This window comes from Necator americanus, chromosome II, assembly GCF_031761385.1.
Source record: "Necator americanus strain Aroian chromosome II, whole genome shotgun sequence".
In the NCBI taxonomy this organism is placed as follows: Eukaryota; Metazoa; Nematoda; class Chromadorea; order Rhabditida; family Ancylostomatidae; genus Necator; species Necator americanus.
Genome location: NC_087372.1, coordinates 7,675,127 through 7,697,796, shown reverse-complemented (window position 1 = coordinate 7,697,796; position 22,670 = coordinate 7,675,127). Strand labels below are relative to the sequence as shown.

At 38.4% G+C, this 22,670-nt stretch overlaps 3 protein-coding genes across 3 annotated transcripts in view; 1 reads left to right on the top strand and 2 right to left on the bottom strand.

The window, feature by feature from the left end:
- Nucleotides 1-1,880: 1,880 nt before the first annotated feature.
- Nucleotides 1,881-2,705, top strand: RB195_017102 (uncharacterized protein; the record flags this gene model as incomplete). The annotated part of the gene is made up of 3 exons (XM_064183950.1): nt 1,881-1,995; nt 2,376-2,487; nt 2,627-2,705. The coding sequence occupies 3 exons, from the start codon at nt 1,881-1,883 to the stop codon at nt 2,703-2,705; spliced, it is 306 nt and encodes a 101-aa protein (XP_064039831.1).
- Nucleotides 2,706-2,869: 164 nt separating this feature from the next.
- Nucleotides 2,870-8,058, bottom strand: RB195_017101 (uncharacterized protein; the record flags this gene model as incomplete). The annotated part of the gene is made up of 2 exons (XM_064183949.1): nt 2,870-2,931; nt 7,968-8,058. The coding sequence occupies 2 exons, from the start codon at nt 8,056-8,058 to the stop codon at nt 2,870-2,872; spliced, it is 153 nt and encodes a 50-aa protein (XP_064039830.1).
- Nucleotides 8,059-17,506: 9,448 nt separating this feature from the next.
- Nucleotides 17,507-22,670, bottom strand: part of RB195_017100 (uncharacterized protein) — a gene marked incomplete at both ends in the record, with an annotated part of 28,029 nt that continues 22,865 nt past the window's right edge. Inside the window, 8 exons of the mRNA XM_064183947.1 lie at nt 17,507-17,618; nt 18,118-18,232; nt 18,916-19,085; nt 20,293-20,393; nt 20,458-20,579; nt 20,677-20,751; nt 21,032-21,118; nt 21,326-21,509. Coding sequence (XP_064039829.1) covers nt 17,507-17,618; nt 18,118-18,232; nt 18,916-19,085; nt 20,293-20,393; nt 20,458-20,579; nt 20,677-20,751; nt 21,032-21,118; nt 21,326-21,509 — 966 coding nt within the window. The remainder of the gene's footprint in view (nt 17,619-18,117; nt 18,233-18,915; nt 19,086-20,292; nt 20,394-20,457; nt 20,580-20,676; nt 20,752-21,031; nt 21,119-21,325; nt 21,510-22,670) is intronic.

The window sequence follows — 22,670 nt, the reverse complement described above, 5'->3', positions numbered from 1 at the left end:
TTTTTGAACGATTCCCGTCGTTGTTTTTTTCTTCCTTGTAGAGCAAATTCAGCTAATTTTCAAAAGCCAGTTTTTTTTTCTTTGTTTGGCGCAGCTAATTTTTAAGAACATAAAGTACAGTACAAATTAACATTTAGACAAAGAAAGGAATAACATCCAGTTCTCTACGAATTAAACTTTCTTTTCTGTTACTCTGCAGAAAAATCATAATTTTCTTGGGTGTTAGAAGAATATTTTGAAAAATTTTGGAATATAAAAATAGAAGCAGGAAAGAACCTGTAGCAAAGCGATATATGTCGTTAACCGGAATAAGCAGATTCTAGAAAATTTCGAGATTATTCGTTCCTCCTCTGGAATGGTTCGGACGAACGTAAAAAACTTAGATGGTCAAAAAAAAAATAAGAATCAAAATAAGTTTGTTAACATATCCTGGCTGTTGCTAAATTGGCTATCGACGAATTAAAAATCGAACTGTTCCATTCACTTTTAATATTTAATATTTATTTGTAATCACTTTTATTACTTTATTCAATTATTTATTCCAATCTTTGTATTTTGTTCCTATCTCTATAATTTTGTGGCAGATATTTTACATCAAATGCTTCATCTCTACTGTTATACATCCATCTTCTTCCGAATCCAAACTTTTGTAATTTTTTCGCTTTCCACTATTCAATTAGTCTGTTTTTAAGGAAAGAATAACAGTAGCGTTGTATGTAAAGTTGTGACGTAATTAAAGAATAAATAATTAATTAACGAGGACCGAGGGCAGAGTTAGTTCATTATGCATCACGACACTTATTTGTGACGGTTGGAATTCGATTTTCTCAGAATGTTCGAAATTTCGAAATGTTGGAAAAAAAATTGTTCAGCTCATTTCGTGTGCTGGTCGCGACGCGATACTTATTGTTTCTCATAAAGTCGGTTTTTTTCCACCGCAAAGAAGCCTTCCGACCTTTTTTTAGTTATCCTGTCTGTTCGTGATCAGAATTTTATATTATCCTCCAAGGAATTGTATGAGAGACCTACATTTCACACCCAATAATACAATTAAAGCGAAATATAATGGGAAATGGGGCCATAGTCGTGGATATCGCTTCATTTCCCATCACAACCCATCTCACTTTGATGGCTTGGATAGCTGATGGATTGTGTTGTACAAAAATTTTTCCCTCAAATCAAATACGAAATAAGCCGAAATAAGATGGAAGAGGACAATATTTCCATGCAAAATATATTAGGAAGATTCTTCATTTTTCATAGTGGAAGAACAGATTGAGTTCATTTTCTTTCACCAGTTCGAATACTGTAGGCAATAAAAGTGAAATTCAGCGAAACTTTATTGAGTTCTTTTTTTTTAAATCATGAGTACATAATATGAGTCTCAGGACGTACTGAACTATATTTGAACAAACGAATGAATAAGTTAGTGAATAGGATTTGTATTTTCTTGTTCTGCCAACGAGGTTTTGGTTAAACTTTATTTTTGGCCTCAAAGTTCCACTAACTCGTCTTTATAAACGGGTTGAAAATGGTTCGAGGTTTTGACACTACGCATAACCCATCAAACTCATCCTCCGCCTTTACCAAGCCTCGATATCGTTCTGTGTGTGTGCCGGTTAAACTTCAGAAAACATCTCTCAAAGGCTTTCTGGGTAGTAAGTAGCTTCCTAGATGGCAGCGGACAGGCACACAAGACGTAGTGTCAAAACCTCGAAACCAACACCTAGCCGGTCTTCGCAGTTCCGACTTAAAAGCAATGTCCCATCTTCGCGACCCAGCGGAATATGTATCGAAAGCAAAACATAGATGGGTCGGGTACATCATGAGAAGGATCGACGATAGATGGACTAAAAGAACGCTAGAATGGATTCCAAGAGATGCTAAACGCTCTCGAGGAACGAGATGGGACGACAACGAGATGGGTTGATGTGTTCGCTACACGGATGGACCAGCTGGGAGCTCAGCTGGATACGGCTCAAGGACCTCGTCAACGTCACTCACGAAACTTGTGAACACCTTGGATGACAATGGCGAGGGAACGAAGTGGAAGAGATGCTGGGGTCCGCACATTTATTGAAGACTGCTGAATCCTCTCGTTCTTACGGGTTGTCTCCCAATGCGAATGAAATCTACGCACTGTACAGTATCCTTAAGTACTGATGTCTGGATAGTGTTAGGGAATTGCATGTGGACAATCTCACGGCTCAGTGAGTTGCGAACGTATTAAAGTCATTAGCAGTTGATAAGCGCTTATTTCTGTTATTCATTGGTGGTTTCCTGACGGGAATCAAATAAGATCGTGTTATAGCCATGGTGTTTGGTAATCCAGAAGACAGGTAAATAAGTCACGGGCTTTTTCTGAGCTTTTGAAGGTGGTGATATCGCTAAGACATTGGTAAATAATAAAGAATTCCACCTGACAACCTCATGTTGGCTAAAAACTAAGAAGGAGTCAGAGAAGGAGAAACCTGGAATTCACTCTCGGTATTTTTATCATTCAAAAGAAAACTTAGTTCCAGTAACCAGTAAATAAAAGGAGAAATAGGCCAAATATTCACTTTTTTGTAATGTAAGAAATCATGGTGAAAAAAAAACCAAGAAAAATGACTTCGACCTCGTCCAGGATACAACTCAACTTGGAGATACAACTCGTCGAATTCTTCAAATACATTTCACCTCCTCCAGATCGTCCAGGTGTTTAGTACAGATCATATTTAACAGCTTTAGGAAAAAAAATAGACACCATAACTGTTCGATTTTAAGATTTCCAGATGTGAAAATGACGTTTGAAGATGAAATAGCGTCATTCTAGAAACGATGGCCATTTTTTTGTTGCACGTTCCGCGGACATATGTTCTCCCATCACTCATGTCATAAAAATGACATTTTCAACTTTATGATGTGAAATATCCTGGTATTCGGCTTCGTCTGATCTCAATCTCAGGCAAAAGCTTTCAGAATGATTTCGGGGATAGATTATTGGGATCTTTACTTTTTTCTTTCTTTTTCTCTCTTTTTCCAACGCATTTCATACGTTTCGCTCTTACTCTGTCAATGCTCCAGAATTTTCTGGATCACTCAAAAACTCGGCAACAAGCTTGGCGCAAAAAAAAATCATTATACATGATTTTTGTGTGGAATTTCTAGGCAGCGCTCGTGCAGTTTGAAATAAATCTTAAATAGTTATTCTTACCCCAATCTTATTCTTCATATACGTAGTCTGGAACCGAAGAAGAAAATGATGAATACGAGCGAGAAGAGCTGGAACTTTCGAAAGCACCACTTGTGTTACAAATTAGAACCGAACGAAAACGAGAGGTTTACTCCTGTTTTTCAAACAAATACCCTTTCGTCTTTTATGTGTTCATAGTCACCTTTTGATAAGGTTTGGCCATGCACAGAGAGGATGAACTCGTCCGCAGTGGTCAAGTCCACTGGTCATTCAGTGCTATGCAGACGTAAGTTACCTCTCATCGAATGTTCATCCTACTTATCACAAAACCAAAAAAAGCCTGTTATTGAAAAATACACCTCTTCATTTACATACAAAAACATTTGAACAGATACGACAGAATTCGTCCATTGTGGACGAGTTCCTGAAAAGGCCGCATGGCATGGACGCGACCCTCAACGGGAGAGTGTGTCAGCGCAAATTTCTTCGTTTGTTCACAAGCACCAGAGATGCGTCTGGAAAAGGGAAAAACACTCATGATCGAAGCAGAGTACTTTCCTGATTTGCTAGAGGTGAAAACAGCAGGACTGATAGAATTTTCGGATGGGAAATCCGGTTTGCTCTCTTCTTACAGAAAGTAAAAATTTCCTCCTGCGATATCTGTTCCCGGTGCAATACACTTCGTCAACTTCAGCCAACGCTCTTGGTAGTCCAGTTTAATCTAAGGGATCTCGAGCAGGAGGGTTAACCAACTTTCGTCGTTCCTAAACGACTAGCTAACACCGCCCTGATGGAGTTAATGTCAAACGTGATCAGTTAACATGGAACAAAGGATGTACCAGGAGGACGTCGTCCAGGATAAAGCCTAAGAATAGTAATACAAACAAATAAAGTGAAGAAAAACTAGAAGGAAAGTCCAAATGTTCTTGCATTTTGGAATCTTGGCATACTTCTCTATATGTTTTCTACTAATGTGCCTACGTTTTATTTTTACCGATGTTTTTAGAGGGAACCTTTGTTAGCTCGACGTTTCGGCTTTTTCGCCGCTTTCAGAGGCCCAAATAAAGGTCGACTGGAACAGTTTCACCTTATTCCGTCAAGTGTCACACTACTTACCATGAGCAGAAATAAAGGACTTGTGTTGTTACGTACACCACTTACACATTTATAGCAGATAAATCGCTGATAGTTCATGCATCATAACAGCAATGCAGTTCCGAATACTGAACCAGTACTCGTAACATACACGACTCATGCGAGAAACCTCAAGAGAAGGATGGCTTCCCCACCTTCACACGCAAGGGGACGTTTCTAATGGCATGTTAGTGTAAAATGGTATCGTAAAGAAAGACGTAAGGATGTAGGAACACCTTTTTGTATGCTCTCAAATACGCGGTGCTTCCAATATGTACAAAACCGTTAGTGAAACATGCACTAAGGACCAGTCACGAAAAGAATTCGCGTTATTCCGCGCTGTAAACAACATTGTTCCATGCAAAAACAGACTTGCTCTTTGCTTCTTTTTACTCTTCACAGTATCAGTAACGCTGTTTGACGTAATGTTGTTTAAGCATAATTGCAAGATGGCGTGACTTTAGTGAATATCCCCAATGCGACCACCATAAGCCAGATTGTTACGAACGGATTATACGACAAAACACTGCATCTGTGACGAATGTGTTATTTACTTTTACAGAAAAACAGGCAACTGCGCACAAAGGGGGATGATATGTAAGATTGAGTGCTTGATATGCAATGCAACTTGCAATTGAAAAACCGATGGGAATGTTGGAGTAAGGATTAGTGAACATATGGCAGGAAAACGGCGTAAAAGTTTGATGACACCACTTGGAGCACACGGACATGAGGTTCGGAACGGAAATTAGTATGATGCGAAATAGGTTATACTGGCTCACGAAACAGAGATATCGACAAGAAGGATGTTGAGAGCATTGTGAATTCTTCAAAAATATGATTCATAGAAAGAAGTGGTTGTCGATAACGAATGAGTTCCTGCCATTTGTACCGCTATGTGACCTATCACCGCCTGATATTGCGTATGTACATCAAATTCTATATTACTACTGGTGATCCTAAGCGACAATACCTATGTTTTGCTACGCTTGGCAGCGACAAGCGCATGATACTAGCGGCGGCACATCTGGTGTAACGCTACTTAAAGGCATCACCCCACGAATCTGAGGTGGTGCAGATTTCAGGTGGAGTACTCGTATACGGGATGGGAGACTACGGAGAGGGAGGCGATTCCGTCCATTTCTTGCTAATTGCCGTAAAAAACGGCCCGGAAGATGCGGCACGGCACAAGACTGGCGCGCTCCAATCGAACCTCTTGTACAAAATGGTGCGCCAAAACCAATGAAGCCGTATCTTCCGGGCCGTTTTTTACGGCAATTAGGAAGAAATGGACGGAATCACCTCCCTCTCCGTAGTCTCCCATCTCGTAAACAAATACTCCACCTGAAATCTGCACCACCTCAGATTCGTGGGGTGATGCCTTTAAGACTAGTTAAAGCGTATATAGTTTTTGTTTTCACTACTTCAAACGATTATCGAAACAATGAATCAAGGTGTTGCGGCACTTCACAGAATAAACGAGTGATTCTGTCTATCAAATTCCATTTAGTGCTCTGCATTTAAAGCAAAAGGCTCTGCATTCAAAGGAAAAGAGCCTTTAGCTCTGGATTCTCCTAGAATAGCTTCTTCTTGAAAAATATTTCCATGAACATGAAAACTACTAACGAAGGTCGGGAGGTCCAAAGACAATTTTATCTACTGAACTTCCTCCACATGGTGAAATGAACGAAACATCGGAATATTTGCTTGAAGAAAGAAATTTAAAAAAATTAAAAAAGTGACTATATTTATTGCATTTCAAAAATGAGAGACATAAGCGTTTTTGTCCGTCAACGACTGCATTTTGATGAGAATTGTTGTGCAGGTTTTTTTCTGCTGAAAAAAGCAAAGGATAGAATTTATGAGGTGAGCAAGAAAATGGAAAAGTAGAGGTATTGAGCAGGAAGAAAGATGATGAAGAAAAATTAATTGTGCAGTTATATATCAATGGAATCAACGTTCCTGTTAATCTTGTCATCATGCACTGATCACGTGTGGGTACGACTCAGTTTGAAATAGGATGATTGTGAAAAATAATTGAGATATATTTTGAAATATGATATGATGAAAGATTTGCAGAACTAAGAAGAATAAGATTTACAGTAATCAGTTCTATATAACAACCAGTAGTAGTCGTCGTATTGAAATATTTTTGCTGGAGTAATCAAATCATTGGAAACGTCGCTTCAAAGCGTGAAAATTTAACGTGCCTGTTTTTTGTCTTATAGGCAGGACTCTGCAATTTTAGCGGAGAAGTGCACCGGAGTAACGAAGAATATTTTGAAATGAATTCGAAGATGGTTCTACGTAAGGTTCATTTAGGTTTTTTTTTCGAAAGCGAGGAAACGGGAAATTCTTGAAAAAAAAAACAAAAACCTCGAAAAAAATGTAGAGAAAGAAATTTAAGACGAAATTCAGCTCTTCTTTTTTGCCTCTGTGTACAAGATCATGGGTCAACAGTAAGAAATAATAGTTAAATGGTTCTCACTGTTTGTGTTTAGATGCGCAGAGTTCGCATTCAAAATGTTTATCCGTGAAAGGGCAAATATGCACGATGGAAATCGTTCTTACTTCTTTTTTCCATCTGTATTATCCAAAAAAAATCTGTTTCATTTTTCTAACGCAAACTTGGTGCAACGATGGTCAGTGCTAGACAAAACTCCTCATTAGACATACTTAGATACTTGAGAGCATCACCTCACGAATCTGAGATGGTACGAATTTCAGGTGGAGTATTCGTATATGGGATCGTAGATTATGGAGAGAAGGGTGATTCGGTCTATTTCTTCCTAACTGCAGTAAAAAATGGCCCGGAAGATGCGGCGTGTGCACAAGGCTGGCTCGCTCCAACCGAACTCTTTGTAGAAAATAGCGCGCCGGGACGCTCCAAGTCGTATCTTCCGGGTCGTTTTTTACGGCAATCAGGAAGAAATGGACGAAATCACCTTTCTCTCCATAATCTACGATCCCGTATGCGAATACTCCACCTGAAATCCGTACCACCTCAGATTCGTGGGGTGATGTATTTAAATGGCTCGTCTTCACTAAACGTGCGCCCCAGCATCTTTTCCAGCTCTTTTGTTCTCTCGCCATCGTCATTCAAGATGTCCTCAAATCCCGTAAGTGACAAGTGACAGGTTGGAAGGTTCTTCAGCTGAATCCAACTAAACTCTCGGTTGGTCCATACGTGCAGCACATCACTATGTCTCGTTGGTAGCTTTCCTCGAGGGTGTTTTGTATCTCTTGGTATCCACTCTAACGTTCTCTTAGACAATCTTGAATTTTCTCATGTGACCGTCCTATCTACGCTTTGGTTTCGACATATATTCCGCTGGATCGCGTAGATGGGACATTCCTCTTAAGTCGGAGCTGCGAACCGGCTAGGTATTGTGTGCGCCGGTTAAACTTCAGAAGACATCTCTCAAGGGCTCTGTGGGTAGTATGAAGCTTCCTAGACGTGGCAGCAGTGTCTGCCCACGTTTCCGCTGCGTAACAGAGCGCTGAAAGAACTGTCGATTCGAACAGATGGGCACGAAGATCTTGGTCCGTAGCTTTCCTGACGGGTGACGGTTCGGATAGTGAGTAGCTTCCTGAACGTAGCAGCGGTGTCTGCCCACGAAAATTGTTCAGTGGTAGAACTTTTTCCAGAAACTAGAACCGTGCCACTCAACAAATCGAACAGTGATATGTACAATAGTTGACTGATGATGGGGGATTGGTTGATTATCTCCTGCATATTTTGCCTTCATGTTGTTTCGCGCTTTATCAAAGGCTTGATCTTGGCATTCATCGGCAGCTCTGAATATAAGAACGGAGAAGGAGAAAAATCAGAAGCTCGAGGCCTTCTAACAAAGTTCCATAGGCACCTACTGTAACTATTCAAGTGTAAAGCTATTAGCTATCGGTGCACACCCTCACTAAAATACCTAAATCTGTCGTTAAAGCTTTTTTTAAATAATTTTCCTACAGAAATATGATCGTTCCAAAACTTGAAAACCTCTATAAATTAACTGGGAGAAGAAATATTTTTCAGCTCTTTATATTAATAGTTATGTTTGATTGCACTTTTGCGGTGCGCGCTTAACTGGAGCGGGCAAAGAACGGAGCGAATCAGGCGCAGAGGAACCGCGAGTTGTTGCGGACGCGTCGCGGTTGTCGGTACAAACATAAGTAGCAATCATCGAAGGTTGTTGAAGTCTTTCGTCAATTTGTACATAATTCCCTTTATTCTTTTCGTCAACAAAATAGAGCAATCAAACGAGTCTGCTAAGTAGCTGTGGACTTTTAGAACTCCACATGAACGTACACAATCAACGGTGCACGAATGGAATCAGACTTTCATATAAGAATGATGAGAGTTTATATTTCGGAGGATAACACAAACATATTATTTATTATTTTTAAATATTTTAGGGACGTTTTAGGAGGAAATTCATAAAGGTGAGGAAAAAAGAGACCAATGAACGAGTGATCAGAAATATGATACAGAAACATTTCAGTTTTTCAAAACAACCGCACTAATGTGGCAGCAGATTTGAAACTACGAATATCAATAAACTCTTCCCGAGCAATTTCAGATCGGGAATTGCGACAAACAGTTTTTATTTCTGCAGAAATTTGTCCAATTGCAGTTTGTTCGGCCTTCGTAACCGCTTTTATTCTGCATGGAGAAATCCTCGGCTCTCTCTCCTTGGGATACGATTTCTGCCTATCACATTATAAGATTGGCGAGTTAAATAGTAGCTGTGTCGGTCCAATGTGGATTTCGTTGTTAGACTTAATCCTATGCCTTTGCAAGATGGGAATAATTGGCCGGAATTGAATTGGATACGCGAAGTTGATTGAATTCGCCCTCTACGACCACCTTGAAAAATTGGATCCGTCAAGCTTTCTACATTCTGAGCCTAGAATTAAGGATAATCTGAAAAGTCAAGCAAAAGAATTAGGGAAGTGAGGTGAAATATGTGGGAAAACTGGTCGTGGTTGGGAAAAGGATGGAAAATTCAGAAAGAAAGAGAAGGAAAGATGACAGCAATAAATTGCAACGGTAAATGGTAAGTAAAGGAATGTGGGATGATTAGAACCTACTAGAAGGAAACATATGAAAAAGTTCCAGATAGGAGAAAAATCCAAGAGTCGAAGATGTGAATGGAAGGTTAAAAAAATGGAGGAGAGTAGAAAGATAATGAGAAAAAAAAACGGTAAGATTTATTGATGATGGCGAAACATGGGAAACGTATTAGTTAACTAAGGAAGTAATTTTGAACGAAAGTAAACAAAGTGTCCAGGATCAATTGGATCTCAGGATAATGAAGGACGATTGTGGAGAAAGATTCACGGAAATGCGATTAAAAAATGTGAAGAAAAGAACAAAATGAATTCAGCTAATCATAATTACAGGGAGGTAGAGTAGAAGGAAAATGAAAAATATTGTGATTTAAAAAATTTCTAACGAAAAGGATAAAAGGAAATCAAGAGGAAGAGGCAACAGGAGAAAACTGACAGGATATGAAAACATCCAGATGTGAAGGAGTGCTGAAGAAAAGAAAACTTCAGGGAGGAAAACTTTTAAAAAAAATTGGTAGAAATAAAATCTATTAAAATTCCAAACAGCCGAGAAAAAAAGCAAATAAAGGGGGAATTTAGAAAAGCCGGATAAGGAAAGAAAGGGTGATTATTAGATTTGTATAATTGTACAGAAAATATAATAGACATTTAGATACAGATTCAAATCTTCCGCTATTTTTATCCTTTAATTAGTTATCGGGATCAGCTGGAACCTACTTGTTCTTGATAGAAACTGCATTTAAAAATGGAAAAACTTATTTCAGTTACTTTTTATGGTTGAAAAAAAATCAACCAAAATGCAAAAAGGACCAGACACGCCATTCCGATGATCTTTGGTTGATGAGGAGGAGTTTTTGAACGCTAAAGTGGAGAAAATTGAGCTTGACTGACTAAATTGGCTCCGTTGATGAGCGACCAAGCGAATGGAGTTTAAAAGGAGGAAGTTTAGCGAATCTCCGACGGGAGTGCTTAGATGAAATAGTGAAAGAGGTCTACATCATCTGGATAGTGGGATTTGAGACCATTGTGGATAGCTGAGATGTAGATCTGATTCTGCAAAGAAAACTAGTTTCCCTAATTTCTCATCCACTTTCTTAAAGACGGAAATTCCTCAAAAAAAGCTATCGACAATTCCAGATTTTTCAAAATTTGATCTAAGTGATCATCGCAGTTTTTTCTTGGTATTTGTGGAGGAAACTGTTGTGTACTTGATTTATTCAAAATTCATTGTTTTTCCACCAGAAATTTCCTTTGTTTTGTCCATTCAAAAGATCTACATATATTACGAGCATGGAGATCAAAAACTGAGCATAGCGAATTAGATTTAGGATTATCGATCAAAGCTCATCGATAGCGGGCGATCAGCTGAAAACTGAAAACTCCGTATCTTGTCTCATTTTCCAATCATTTTTATTTTTCCAAATGATCGAAAATTTAAAAAATCTAAAAAATAATAAAAAAAACTGAAAAATTAATTTAAAAATTAGTAAATTAATAAAAAATGAACAAAAATTAAAGATTCCACAAATTAAATAATAACATTAGAACATACCAAGACAACCAAACGAAAACAACTGCTATAGCTGCTACAATGAGATAACAACTAGTAAAAGTGCCCACTTGTTTTTTTTTTTGAACGGAAACGAAGTGATGTCAACAAAAATAAAACGAAGATCAGATGAAAACTGGGATGAAACGGATTAAAACAGTGCAACAGTGTCAAATATCGCCTATTAATTAATTAATTAGGAGCGTGAAAAGTTTTTGATTTCGCTATTTCTCTATTTTAATCTAATTTCCTTTAATAACACTACCTGTACTGTTAAGATGAAGTCAGCTAACTAACCAGCATAAACAAACATTATTTTCAAAAATATTTTCATATTAGAAGCAACGAATTTCGTTCTAGTTTTTCTTTCTAGCAATTTTTTTCACAATATTATTATAGGATTGAAATTATACAGGAATCAGAAAAAAAGAACATTCTATTTTTTTTCGGATAGAGGAGACGGAAACTGGAAATTCCGAGAAATTTTATAGTGTGTGTACTGTGCTGTAAAACCTTCAAAACACTGGAAAAATAGCAGAAATTCCATGGAATTGGAATAAAGAACAAAAAGACTTTCGATCCACCACGAAATATATGTACATACGCATAAGATGTGAATCTCCGCTGAACCCAACTGCTAGACGTGAATTCCATCACGGATTTCATGGATAATTCGATAAAGGGAGATGCACGAAGACAATCTGCCAATTAATTTTCGTACATTCTGCGAGGAATTCAGAAGGATCGAGAAGAAAATCCTTTGAATCTGCGAAGTAATCGAAGGGAAAAGGAAAAAACTAAGCAAACTGGAAGAACAATTGAGTTCATCGGCCGTTAATCATGAAAGTGGTCTTGGCCTTTTAGTTCAACGGCCCTTAGGAAAATTACGAGAGTGCACGTTGACAATAGATCAAATAATGGCGCGAAAAGTGGGTCAAAAGCGCTTATGTCGATGAGAAATACGCTATTAGAAGATCCAGAACACCAAAGATTAATAATTCAGCCATAGAGTGCAATGGAACTTCCAAAAAAAATCAACAACTGCTTCCCTGGAATTTCATTATATTTAGGTATGGTGATATTTTATATATTTTCATATTTTTCTTATTTTAATATGTTAGCTATCCAGTAAACCTCCATTCAATAAAAGCATCCGTATAATCCCAGAAATTACACACCGGCGATAAAATAATCTGAGCAAATGTAATGCGTAGCAAGGCCTCCCGAGAAATGCTCCAGGAAATTTCCAAATGTTCAGGAATAGCTGTTACACTCCCATAATCCGAACCGACAGACGATTACTGCTGATTGGAATCGGTTTTGAGGCAAAAAAGACAGTAACAGTGTAAAATCATCCACTTTTTCAATTATTGCCAGACAATTTCCTAACAGAAAGCAGATTTTTCAGCAAAGTTCTCAGATTCTGAAAGGAATGCGCATCCATGAATTTCACAAATTTCCGACAATTTTTTTTTCGTAATTTCATCGCTTCGTATTGTTCACCATTTGTTAGGAATGGCCTAGAGAATTTTCAGAGGAAGAATCTCAGAATAAGTCTACATTTCCTTTACTGAAACATTTCGACAATGGACCTCATTTTCCATTGAAAGATAGGAAAGGCGGGCCTTGTGGGTGCATTTGATTGGTGCATTGTAAACTTGTCGATTGATTTGTTGTTTGGAGATGGGGATCGGGTCAAATACAATATTTCTTGCTTCTACAAGTAATTATTTCTTTTTTTTCTTAAAAGATAGACAGAGGGAATCCTAATGCACTGCACCAGTAATGGCATCGAGTGTTCATAAATTCAAGGAACACCTGATTGTGGCCGTTACTCTTGATCTACCTACATAGGATCCATGGGAACATGTTATTGCAACGGTGGCTCGAGTGCTAATAACCGAAAAGTGTCCGTGTACGATATAGGGTGCGGAAAAAGCGTTGATAATTTCTTTCTTAATGATTCTGTGCGTTTTTCGAATGGTGTAGAATTTTTGCATATATTTGCTCTTTATAGTCTAAATATTGTAATATCAGTGAATATTCCTCGGGTTACAGGTAATAATGGTTGCTGCTAATCCAAAGCTCAGTTCAATTGTGGACCTTCATCGTGCCGGAATGGACCCAAGGGCCAAAGAAGATTGCCCGAACACTTGTAGTTCCACTTATACTAGTACTAATACCATACTTATACTTACTCAGTGTATCAATCAATCAATTTTTTCAAAGCTACCCGAGGCACAGTTGATTGTGCTCCTTCTGGTGTTACGGTTACAGTACAGCTGTTACGAGAGGAAACATCGAAAAGATTCGAAAACTCATTCAAAGGAACTCACAGCGGTCAATGAGAAAGAAGGCTAAAGAAAAATTAGAATTCCTGCATCAGATCAGCTCGAACTATCTTCCCTGAGAAGCTGAACATCAAGAGCTACAAAATTTACAAGTCTCCAGGTTTAACGGGTGCCAATGAAAAGAAAAGAGTGGAGTCCCGATGCAGACTATCCGCGACGCTCGTCACAGATACCTTCCCGTCTTCGCGATTGTATCAAGACAAAAGGCGATTGAATCGAAAATGAATGATAGAATATCCATTGCTACTTAATTATTAATCTTACTGAATAAAAACTATTGTAATACTTGTATCAATTGCGTTGTAGTAGAGGTTGATTTCACTATGAATACTTTCTCCGCCAGGTATGTAAGGTAAGGTAACCTCCGCAAAGGGCGGGTGTAGTGTGGTGGTAAGAGGTTCCGCTGTGTCCACACGATTGATCAGGGGTTCGAGTCCGCCCTAGTGCTCACCAAGGCTTTCATTCCTCCGAGGTCGATAAATTGATACCAGACTTGTCTGGGAGGATAAAAATACTTAGTTGACACATCGGCTAGTCCTCGCAAGTCATTGTATAGGGCGTTCGTGAGCCCCAAACGATTCCGAATTAAAGTGAACGTGGTGGCGCATCCCAAGCGGATTGATTAAAGGCATCACCCCACGAATCTGAGGTGGTACGGATTTGAGATGGAGCATTCGTATTCGTATACGGGATAGTAAATTATGGAGGGGGGGGGGGTGATTCCGTCCATTTCTTCCTAATTGCCGTGAAAAACGGCCCGGAAGATGCGGCGCATGCACAAGGCTGGCGCGCTCCAATCGAACTCGTTGTAGAAAATAGCGCGCGGAAACACTCAAAGCCGCACTGTCCGGGCCTTTTTTTACGGTAATTAGGTAGGAATGGACGGAATCACCCTTTTCTCCATAATCTATGATCCCGTATACGAATACTCCACCTGAAATCCATACCACCTCAGATTCGTGGGGTGATCCCTTTAACGCCAGAAAATTTAAACTTCATCCTAAATTTTCACCGCACCCTGTACGACACGCAAGGAAATGAGATCAGACACACCTTCTTCGCACATTTTGTGAAGAACTCATATTTCTGCCTTTTGTTGCGCTGACGGGGGTGTTATTGATGAAACTAGAATAAATCCAATGGTTCCCAGGAAGATCAAAGTCCGAGCTTCGGACTTTTCAGGTGAACTGAAGCGCAAGAGATGAAAATGAGATCAGAAATCGTTACGCGCTATGACCGAGCGAGCAACTGCCCTCATCTATGTAGCTAATTGTTTATTACAACGTCGAATCGTTTTAATGAGCATAAAAAAGGCGTAATCGGCGATTTTTCACTTTTAAACGCCCATTTGTGGAGAATGTGGACGTGCCGATGACCAGATGAGTAAACAAGGGAATAAACAAAAACAAAAACAAACTCGTTATTTATTTATCGGATGCCAAGTTGAAAATAGGAAATGAGTCATTTGATTAAATTTCGATGAACGAGATGAACGGAGCAAACTGTGTCGTAATTTCCCTGTTTTTCAGGGTTGTAGGGTTGCAAAAATGGAAAATTTTGTGAATTCACTGGTGCAGTAACCTTAACTGCAGGGAAAATATCTCCAAGGAAAAGGAAAAAGAAGAAAAAAAAGAATAAGAGAAAAAATATACGAATAATACGTGGAGGGGCTTGTACGGGCGCATACCCAGCAGCTTAGATCTCGAAGATCAACGCTCACGGCTCGGAACAATCTTGGGACAGTTGTTCTTTACTGAACAAATGACAACAACAAACAAATAATGGGAAACGCAGAGAAAAAATCCGGAACATACTAGTAAATACGAGAGAATGTCCTCTTCGGAACGTTCCATACGCTAATATCAATTCCTGGATGTTTCTTCAATTGATTGGAAAAAAGATTTTTTCCCCAAAGTATAGAACAGAAAGGAAAACCTCGCAGTTCATCGTGCAACTACAATATTGATCTAAAAATTAACAAAAATTAAATCTGCATGAAACCCAAAAGATTATCTTGTAGAGAAAAAAGCGCTCTTTCGAATACCACGTTATATAACGCTAAACTTCTCTTTTTCTGTGTTTGAGTTTAAATTTTAAGAAAAACTCCTTTACTTATGCACCAACCTAATATTTTCTGCTTTTTTGTTGGTTTTTCAGTGGAACTAACAAAAAAAAATTCTAGAAAATGGGTGTAGCCTCGCTACAAAACTCGATAGTCAAAACACCGAAGAAAAAAATGAAAAAGTTAACACCTCAGTCCTACCTCCACTTGAAAATTCTGCCAGTTTTTTTGCTGGAGTTTTAGCACCTAAATTAGTTGACTTCTTCTGTCAAATTTGAAAGAAATTCACTCGTTGTAAGATTTACAAAGATTTGCTGCCCTTTTGCCATAAAAGATAAAAAAGACAAAGTCACTGGCGTGTCAATCCACTTGGGATGCGCCAACGCGTTTTACTGAAATTCGTAATCGTTGCGGTTTTGGAACGCGTATTGGCCTATACAATGAATTGCGGGGGCAGCCGATCATCAAATCAGTATTTTTATCCTCCCAGTCAGGTCTGGTACCAATTTATCGACCCCGGAGGGATAAAAGGCTTGGTGAGCACTATGGCGGATTCGAACTCTCGACCGTGTGGCTACAACGGACCTCTAACCGACTGCGCCTACCCGCCCTTCACCATAAAACAAACAATTAATCTCAGCCTAAAGTTGTGATTGGTCAAAAGCCCACAGCCAATGACAGTTGTGCCAAACTAGTTTGCGAATAAGGTTTCATTAAGCTTTAGAAAACACATTTAATCAGAGAGTAAAAACGTGAATAAGGCAAAAATGCCACACCTATCTCGTAAAAAATACACAAATTACATAATATTAATAATACAATGTTTGAAATTATACATTCACGAGCAAAAACATTTTATATACGGTAAAAACAATGTACCTGTAAAAGAAATGTGGACTTTGCAGTATGAGGGAAAAATGTCTACTTTTACACGAAAAAAACACGATAAATAAAAAGAGAGAAAAGAATAAAGACTAGAAAATGTCCTCGTTTTCTATAAGGATTTCGATGTCGTAAAGAGCTGGCGTATCGATTGAAGGCGCTTAGGAGGAGAGACAGAACGGATTCGGATCGGAAGATCAACTCGTCATTTTTGGACGAGTTTCTCGCCAAATGGACATCAATTGGACTTATGGCTTTGGATTCGCAGTAGAATTATGCGAAGCGCTTTCCTTCTTAGAAATAAAAATGATTTCTTTACGTGCTTATGTGATTTTAAACTTAAAAAATCAGAAATCCTTCAGCCCAGGATTAAAATCAAAATTCAGAGAACCTCCTGAATTCCTCCTATTTTCTCAGAAATTCAATCAGTACACCTAAAATTTTTTCTGCCAAAACTTTCTATAAATCTATAAAAGTATTGGAAAAACGATCTTCAAAGGGTTTTCAGGATGCGACGTTTTTTTTCGAGTGATCGAGTGTAACACAGGAAAAGAGATATTGTTAAACAAATTGCCCGACACCACAGAGCCGGTCACAACGAATTATTCATGCTTGAGAGTTGATCGCAGCGACCGCTTCTCAAAAAGTTCTTTAAAAATCGCTGTGGAAGTCGCGACGTAATGAACGGTGGGGGAACACCGCAGTCATGCAAAGGAAATAATTCCGTTAGTTTCTGAATTGAAAAGCTAATTTGAGATTTTCTAATTCATAATTTCCATAATTTGTCTGAATGGGAGAAATGGTTTTTTTTTTAAATATTCGCTGTCTGATCAAAACGTTCCTGCTCCTCCTCCTTGCCCGAGCCGCACGAAAATCAGCAAATTACTCACATCTAGATCGATTGGGATCGAAGAGATCGATTAGACTAGAAAAGAAAGCAGAAAACAGCACATCTCAAGGAAAATTACGTTTGATTTTTGATATCCAGTTAAGTTTTTCGTTCGAGGGGAAAAACATAAACAGAGGCATTCAGTTCCGTCAAGCCAAATGAGGCGGTAAACGTTTCGCAGTTGAGCGAAATAAATACAACAATACTGAAAAATCGTTGGAAGTTAGGCAACACGAGGGTTTTTTCGGCTCAGAAAAATAGAAGAAATGAACTCAGGTGCAGTACGTCTACGGAGCAGAATCCTATGAAAATAAGGTAAGCTCCTAGACAGACAGAACGAGTAGTTAGGCTGAAGCTAGAAGCCAGAACTAATGAAAAACTTCTTTTTCGTTCACAGTCAAAAGAATGACTCTTCGGGATTATCGTAGCTGAATTGTGCCATTTTACCGACCACCACCAGACCCATTGTGATCAGAACGACCGCCGAAATGAACAGCAACAAGAGAAACCTGAAAACATTCTTCGTCGTGTTTTTTTTTCTTGCGTTCGACTAATTGCAGCTGCATCCACTCGTTTAGAAGTAATTTGGGGTGGACTACACTTTTTTTCAGGCAAAAACCTCTGCAAATCTTCAAACGAGCAGAAAATTTCTTCGAATTCTTATAATCACTGGTAGCAACAAAATTCTTATTGTTACTACGAACCAAGTGACGTTTTCAGAACACATGTGCTTATAAATCTATGAGTCTTGAAAACGTAACTTAACAATGTTTTAAGATCACCAAAAAAATTGAAAATCTTATTTGTTTCTGGCAAATTCGTTATTGAATCGTGCAAATCATTATTCTTGGAATTTTCCTCCGAAAGTTTTACCAACGTGATGGTGCAAGTGCACGCGACCGCGTCGCACTGGCGCGCGTGCATTCGCGCACGGGACAGAAGTTTTGGGTTGAACTATACTCCGGTTTTTTTTTTACTTCCAAACTTCTTGAAAAAATAAAACCTTACCTATCAAGAACAGTAGCCAGAAATTCCCATTCCAATGAGCACTGACGTTTTCGTCGCATCCCGTCCACTTCTCTGGAAAATGCCGCCGACGTACGACGCAGTTGAGTGTTTGTTCCTAAAGCGCTAATCATTTATCGACTATTCATAGAAAATTCAGTTGTATTCGGGTGTGTCCACGGCAAAAATCGCCAAAATTGCGTTCACACTCTCGTGCTACAAAGGATTTCAACACAACACAAAACATGCTTATCGATTTCATTTTCACGATGCAAGTAAAACATATGTCATTGTGCTACTCTAAATATGTTTCACCCTTTCACCAACCGTTGCTCCTGAAACGTGATGTGCTGCTCTTGTAGACACATCTACTCTGTTTATCTGGAAGAAATTCGTGAATGCGTTGATTCGAATGAGGTTGATTCGGTTGATTTCGAAATCATCTTTGTTTTTCGAGAACGATTGTAGCGTTATAGTCGAAAATGCAACTGGTTGAAATTTTCCGATGCAGCGAGCTAACATAATCGATAACTCCTCATTGGTGGGGCACTACTTCGATGGGAGGAGCCTTTACTTCCCAACCAATTACATGGCACGTGTGTTGAAGGAAATCAGAGTGGAACACTAAAAATTTGCGAAAAACAAAGCGGAACAGGGAAAAGGAGAAGTGAAATCCAGTTGCTAGCGGTTTCCAAGAAAAATCCTGAAAATCTGGACATCTGACTTCTCTTAATTCTATAGAGATCCCAGGTCATTGGAGCTGGAGTGAACTAAAGCGTTTATTTCGAAGTAGTCACCAACCTGCTAGCGCACTCATCGTTCCTTCCCATAACGTAGGCTTTTGTGGTTGAACCATCGATGGTGTTCTGGATAGTCGTGGTGCAATTGGAGAAGGTGGCAATGAAACGTCAATCATTTGGATCGAGTTGAATCGATCCAGACCTTGTTTTGGTATTCGCAATGTGGATTGCCTAGAACGGGAGTTTTTATGCGTTTTGGTACGGTAAGACTTTTGTGCGTATCGACTCAAAGAATCCAGATTATCGCGTTTTGCTTTGCCGAGTTGAACACAAATCGGCGATTGTTGATTCCTAATCATATCTGTCAAGAATCATGATTTCAATTTTTTTCCCGGTGAAGCAAAATGTGTTCCAATAACTGTTGAGGTCACTGCTGGAATTTGAAACAAATTCAAGGTGACCATCCGTTCGAAAACACTCAACTTAAAAATATACAGCAATAAAATACTAATGAAGACTGCTAATAAAAATAATAATAAATTCGCAATTGCTGGGCTCAGATAAAGATGATTGCAATGATATTATGGCCATAGGTAGATAACCGTAGGAATAAATCCTAAGTGTTCATAATACCAAAAAATATGTATGTAAGTACAGCAGTGATTATTTGAATTTTTTAAAATTACTTCTCAGTTCTGTAAATTCGTAGTCTTTATTTATGGCGGAACCTCCGCGAGATAGAACTTCTTACGACGCCCCTTAAAGATTTAAAGGATGCAGCGTCCTTTAAACTTCTCTTTCTGTTCGGGAACCACACTCCGTAAGATTCTCAATATTCGAAAGACGGACCCATTCTTTCATTCTTTCCCCAACATTCGTTCATTCTGTTGTTTTTTGTTTTGTTTGTTGCTCGTATTGTTTTTTATATACCATTATATTTGTATTTCTTTTTGGGTTTTATTACCCAAGTTTGAGGTGACGCCACATAAAGCGTTAATCAGTACTGGTCAAAGCGTGTAGCGGAAAGCAGTTCGGAGAAATCCTGCTTATTCTATCAAATTCCATTTATCTTTCATCATAAGGAAAGGAACAAGGTAAGGTGTGTCGAAAACGATAAAGTACTAAATCTCCCCCTACTCGCAGTACATTTAACCCTTCGACATGAAGGGAAAAGTGACAGGATCTTCACACTACGGTAGAAATTTTGTGGAATATTCACGAAGGCCAACCGAATAATCTGAGATTGTCTTCGTATCTTCTAGAAAGACTCAAAAGATATCGTAATAAAACTCGACAAGTCTCGAAATCAAGTGCCTTTTAAGATTTTTTTGTTGATTTTTCTTAAAAGGTGAGACCGCCATCGTATACCCAATCGCCAGGCCCTCAAAATGCGAAAAAAAAATCGAAACATCAAATCCTATTCGAGTATAACTATTACCGTTCCAACATCGGTGATTTTGGACATTGTTCCTTATACATGGAGCCAGTTTTTTCCAGCTTAGCAGATTTCCGTCGTCGCCATGAGTCTAATGGATCATCCTAGATAAAAAAGAACATAGTTTTCAAGCAAATTTCCTTACTTGAAATAATAAACTACACTCACATCCAACTCGGACCACAATTTTTCCAATGCTGGTGGAACCGAAAGATAAATAAAAGAGGGGATGACCACGAAGAAATAGTATCGGATGTATAGTGGAGGATTTCGGCCGTATTGTCTCCTACCTAGAAAATAGAAATTTCCCCAAGAATAAAACTCCAAGAAAACATTTTTTGAAAAAAAAACAAAATGAAAAAAGACAACAAGTTCAAGAGGACACACTTTGAACAGAGAGCACAACGCTGGTTAGGAATGTACCAATGGACACAATAATAATAATCGACAGATAGAACCAAGCTGAAATGATATTTTTCAATTTTCCCATTTTTATACAAAAATTTTAGAGCAACTGGAAATCCATGGGATCGGAAAAATCCAGATTAAAATGTCTAAAAAATCATTTCTTTGCCTAGAATGATCTATGCAGCGGAAACGGCGGAGTACGTCTATGGTGATGTCTTTTCTGCTGTTTCTTGCCTCGTTTTTCTCGGAATTTTTCCTCTTTTTCTTTGAAATTCAAGGGAAAAATGGATTTTTTTTCTTCGCTGATCAATTCCTAATTACTCTTCATCCATACCTATTAAAGGAACAAACTCGCTAGTGGTAGGCATTTGATCCGAAACCATTAACATTAGAATAGACATCGCGAGAAGCGTAGTGATACCTAAATAATCATAAAATAATGAATAGAAAAAAAGAAGAAGAAGAAAGAAAGAAAAGAATGAAGAGAAAATGAAGAAAATATCTTTAAAAAGTAGGCCTCAGTAGCAGCCGGTATCCTCATCCCTTCTCCATTCTTTTCCTTTTCTCTTCATTTACTTCCTAATCTCACTTTTTTTTCTATAGGAACATGAACAAATGTATAAATCACCTAAATTGATTTTTTCAGTCCGATCGTCATCGGTTGACGCGGGAGTGAAAAATCCAGTGATTGAAACTATTGTAATAATAGAAGTAGGAATGATAAGGTTCACGATGTAGTAGAGAGGTTTTCGTTGGATCACCAGCGATGCTTGGAGGATTACCCACGGTTCCGCACAGCATGCGTATTTGTACTGAAATATTCATAGAATGTACAGCTTCGTGATTAAATCTGAAGACAGAGAAGTTAGCTTGAAATATTTATTTATTTATTTATCACCCTTAATTATGCGCCAAAAGGATGTGGGAAGGATGAATGCAAATAAATTCAGAAATTACAGAACAAAAAAGCAGAAAAAAGAATAGAATGGACCGTCCCGTGTACAATTTCGGCACAAGAATGACTTAGTGATCAATCCGAGTCCGAAACTCAGGAAGTTATGTATTAAAACCTGAGGAATTGTCAAAATGTGCACAAGGCTGGCGCGCTCCAATCGAACTCCTTGTAGTGCCGGAACGCTCGAAGCCGTATCTCGGGCCGTTTTTTGCGGCAATTAGGAAGAAATGGACGGAATCACCCTTCTCTCCATTATCTACGATCCCGTATACGAATACTTCACCTGAAATCCGTGACACCTCAAATTCCTGGGGTGATGCCTTTAATGGCATCCATTCACATTAGCAATCAAGATGTCCTCTTAATAAAAGTTATAAGCACAGCAAATATTCAGAATCTCACAAGAATTTGAAAAAATAAGCGGTTTTCTTTCAATTGGCTGATAACTTTAGACGAAAATAACTTCCAGAAAGATGATGAGGAAGCATAATGTAAGTTTTTCAAGAGAAAAATCAAAAAAATCCAAGAATAAAAAAAAAAACGATTTGCAGCGAGTGCAGTTTTCACCCTAATAAGAAAACACAGTTTTATTTCTCATAGTTTATTCGTACTCTACAGTTCCGGTGGAATTTAGAAAAGTTGCTAACATTTTTCTTTTAAGTATAAACGCAGATGTCTTAGGCTAACATTAAAACATCTTAAACTTAAATGTGTGCTAACAACGCTAAGCCTTATTAACTAAATTCCTCTGAAACGTTCTAGAAATCTATTCTAGAACTCTAGGATTTTAGAAATCTGTCCAGAACTTTTAGAAATCCGTCAGTTTGCGACAATTTTGTCAAAACTTTCACCATAAGCAAAAAATTGCTTCGAAAAAATCACTCGACGTAAGCTGGTCTTTCAATTTTTACCCCTATTGACTCCTTACGGCAATTTTTTTAACAAATAGACCTATAGTAGATTGGAATATTTTCAGGAATATTCTCTTTTTAGTGCAAAATTCTTTCTTGTTGTTGTT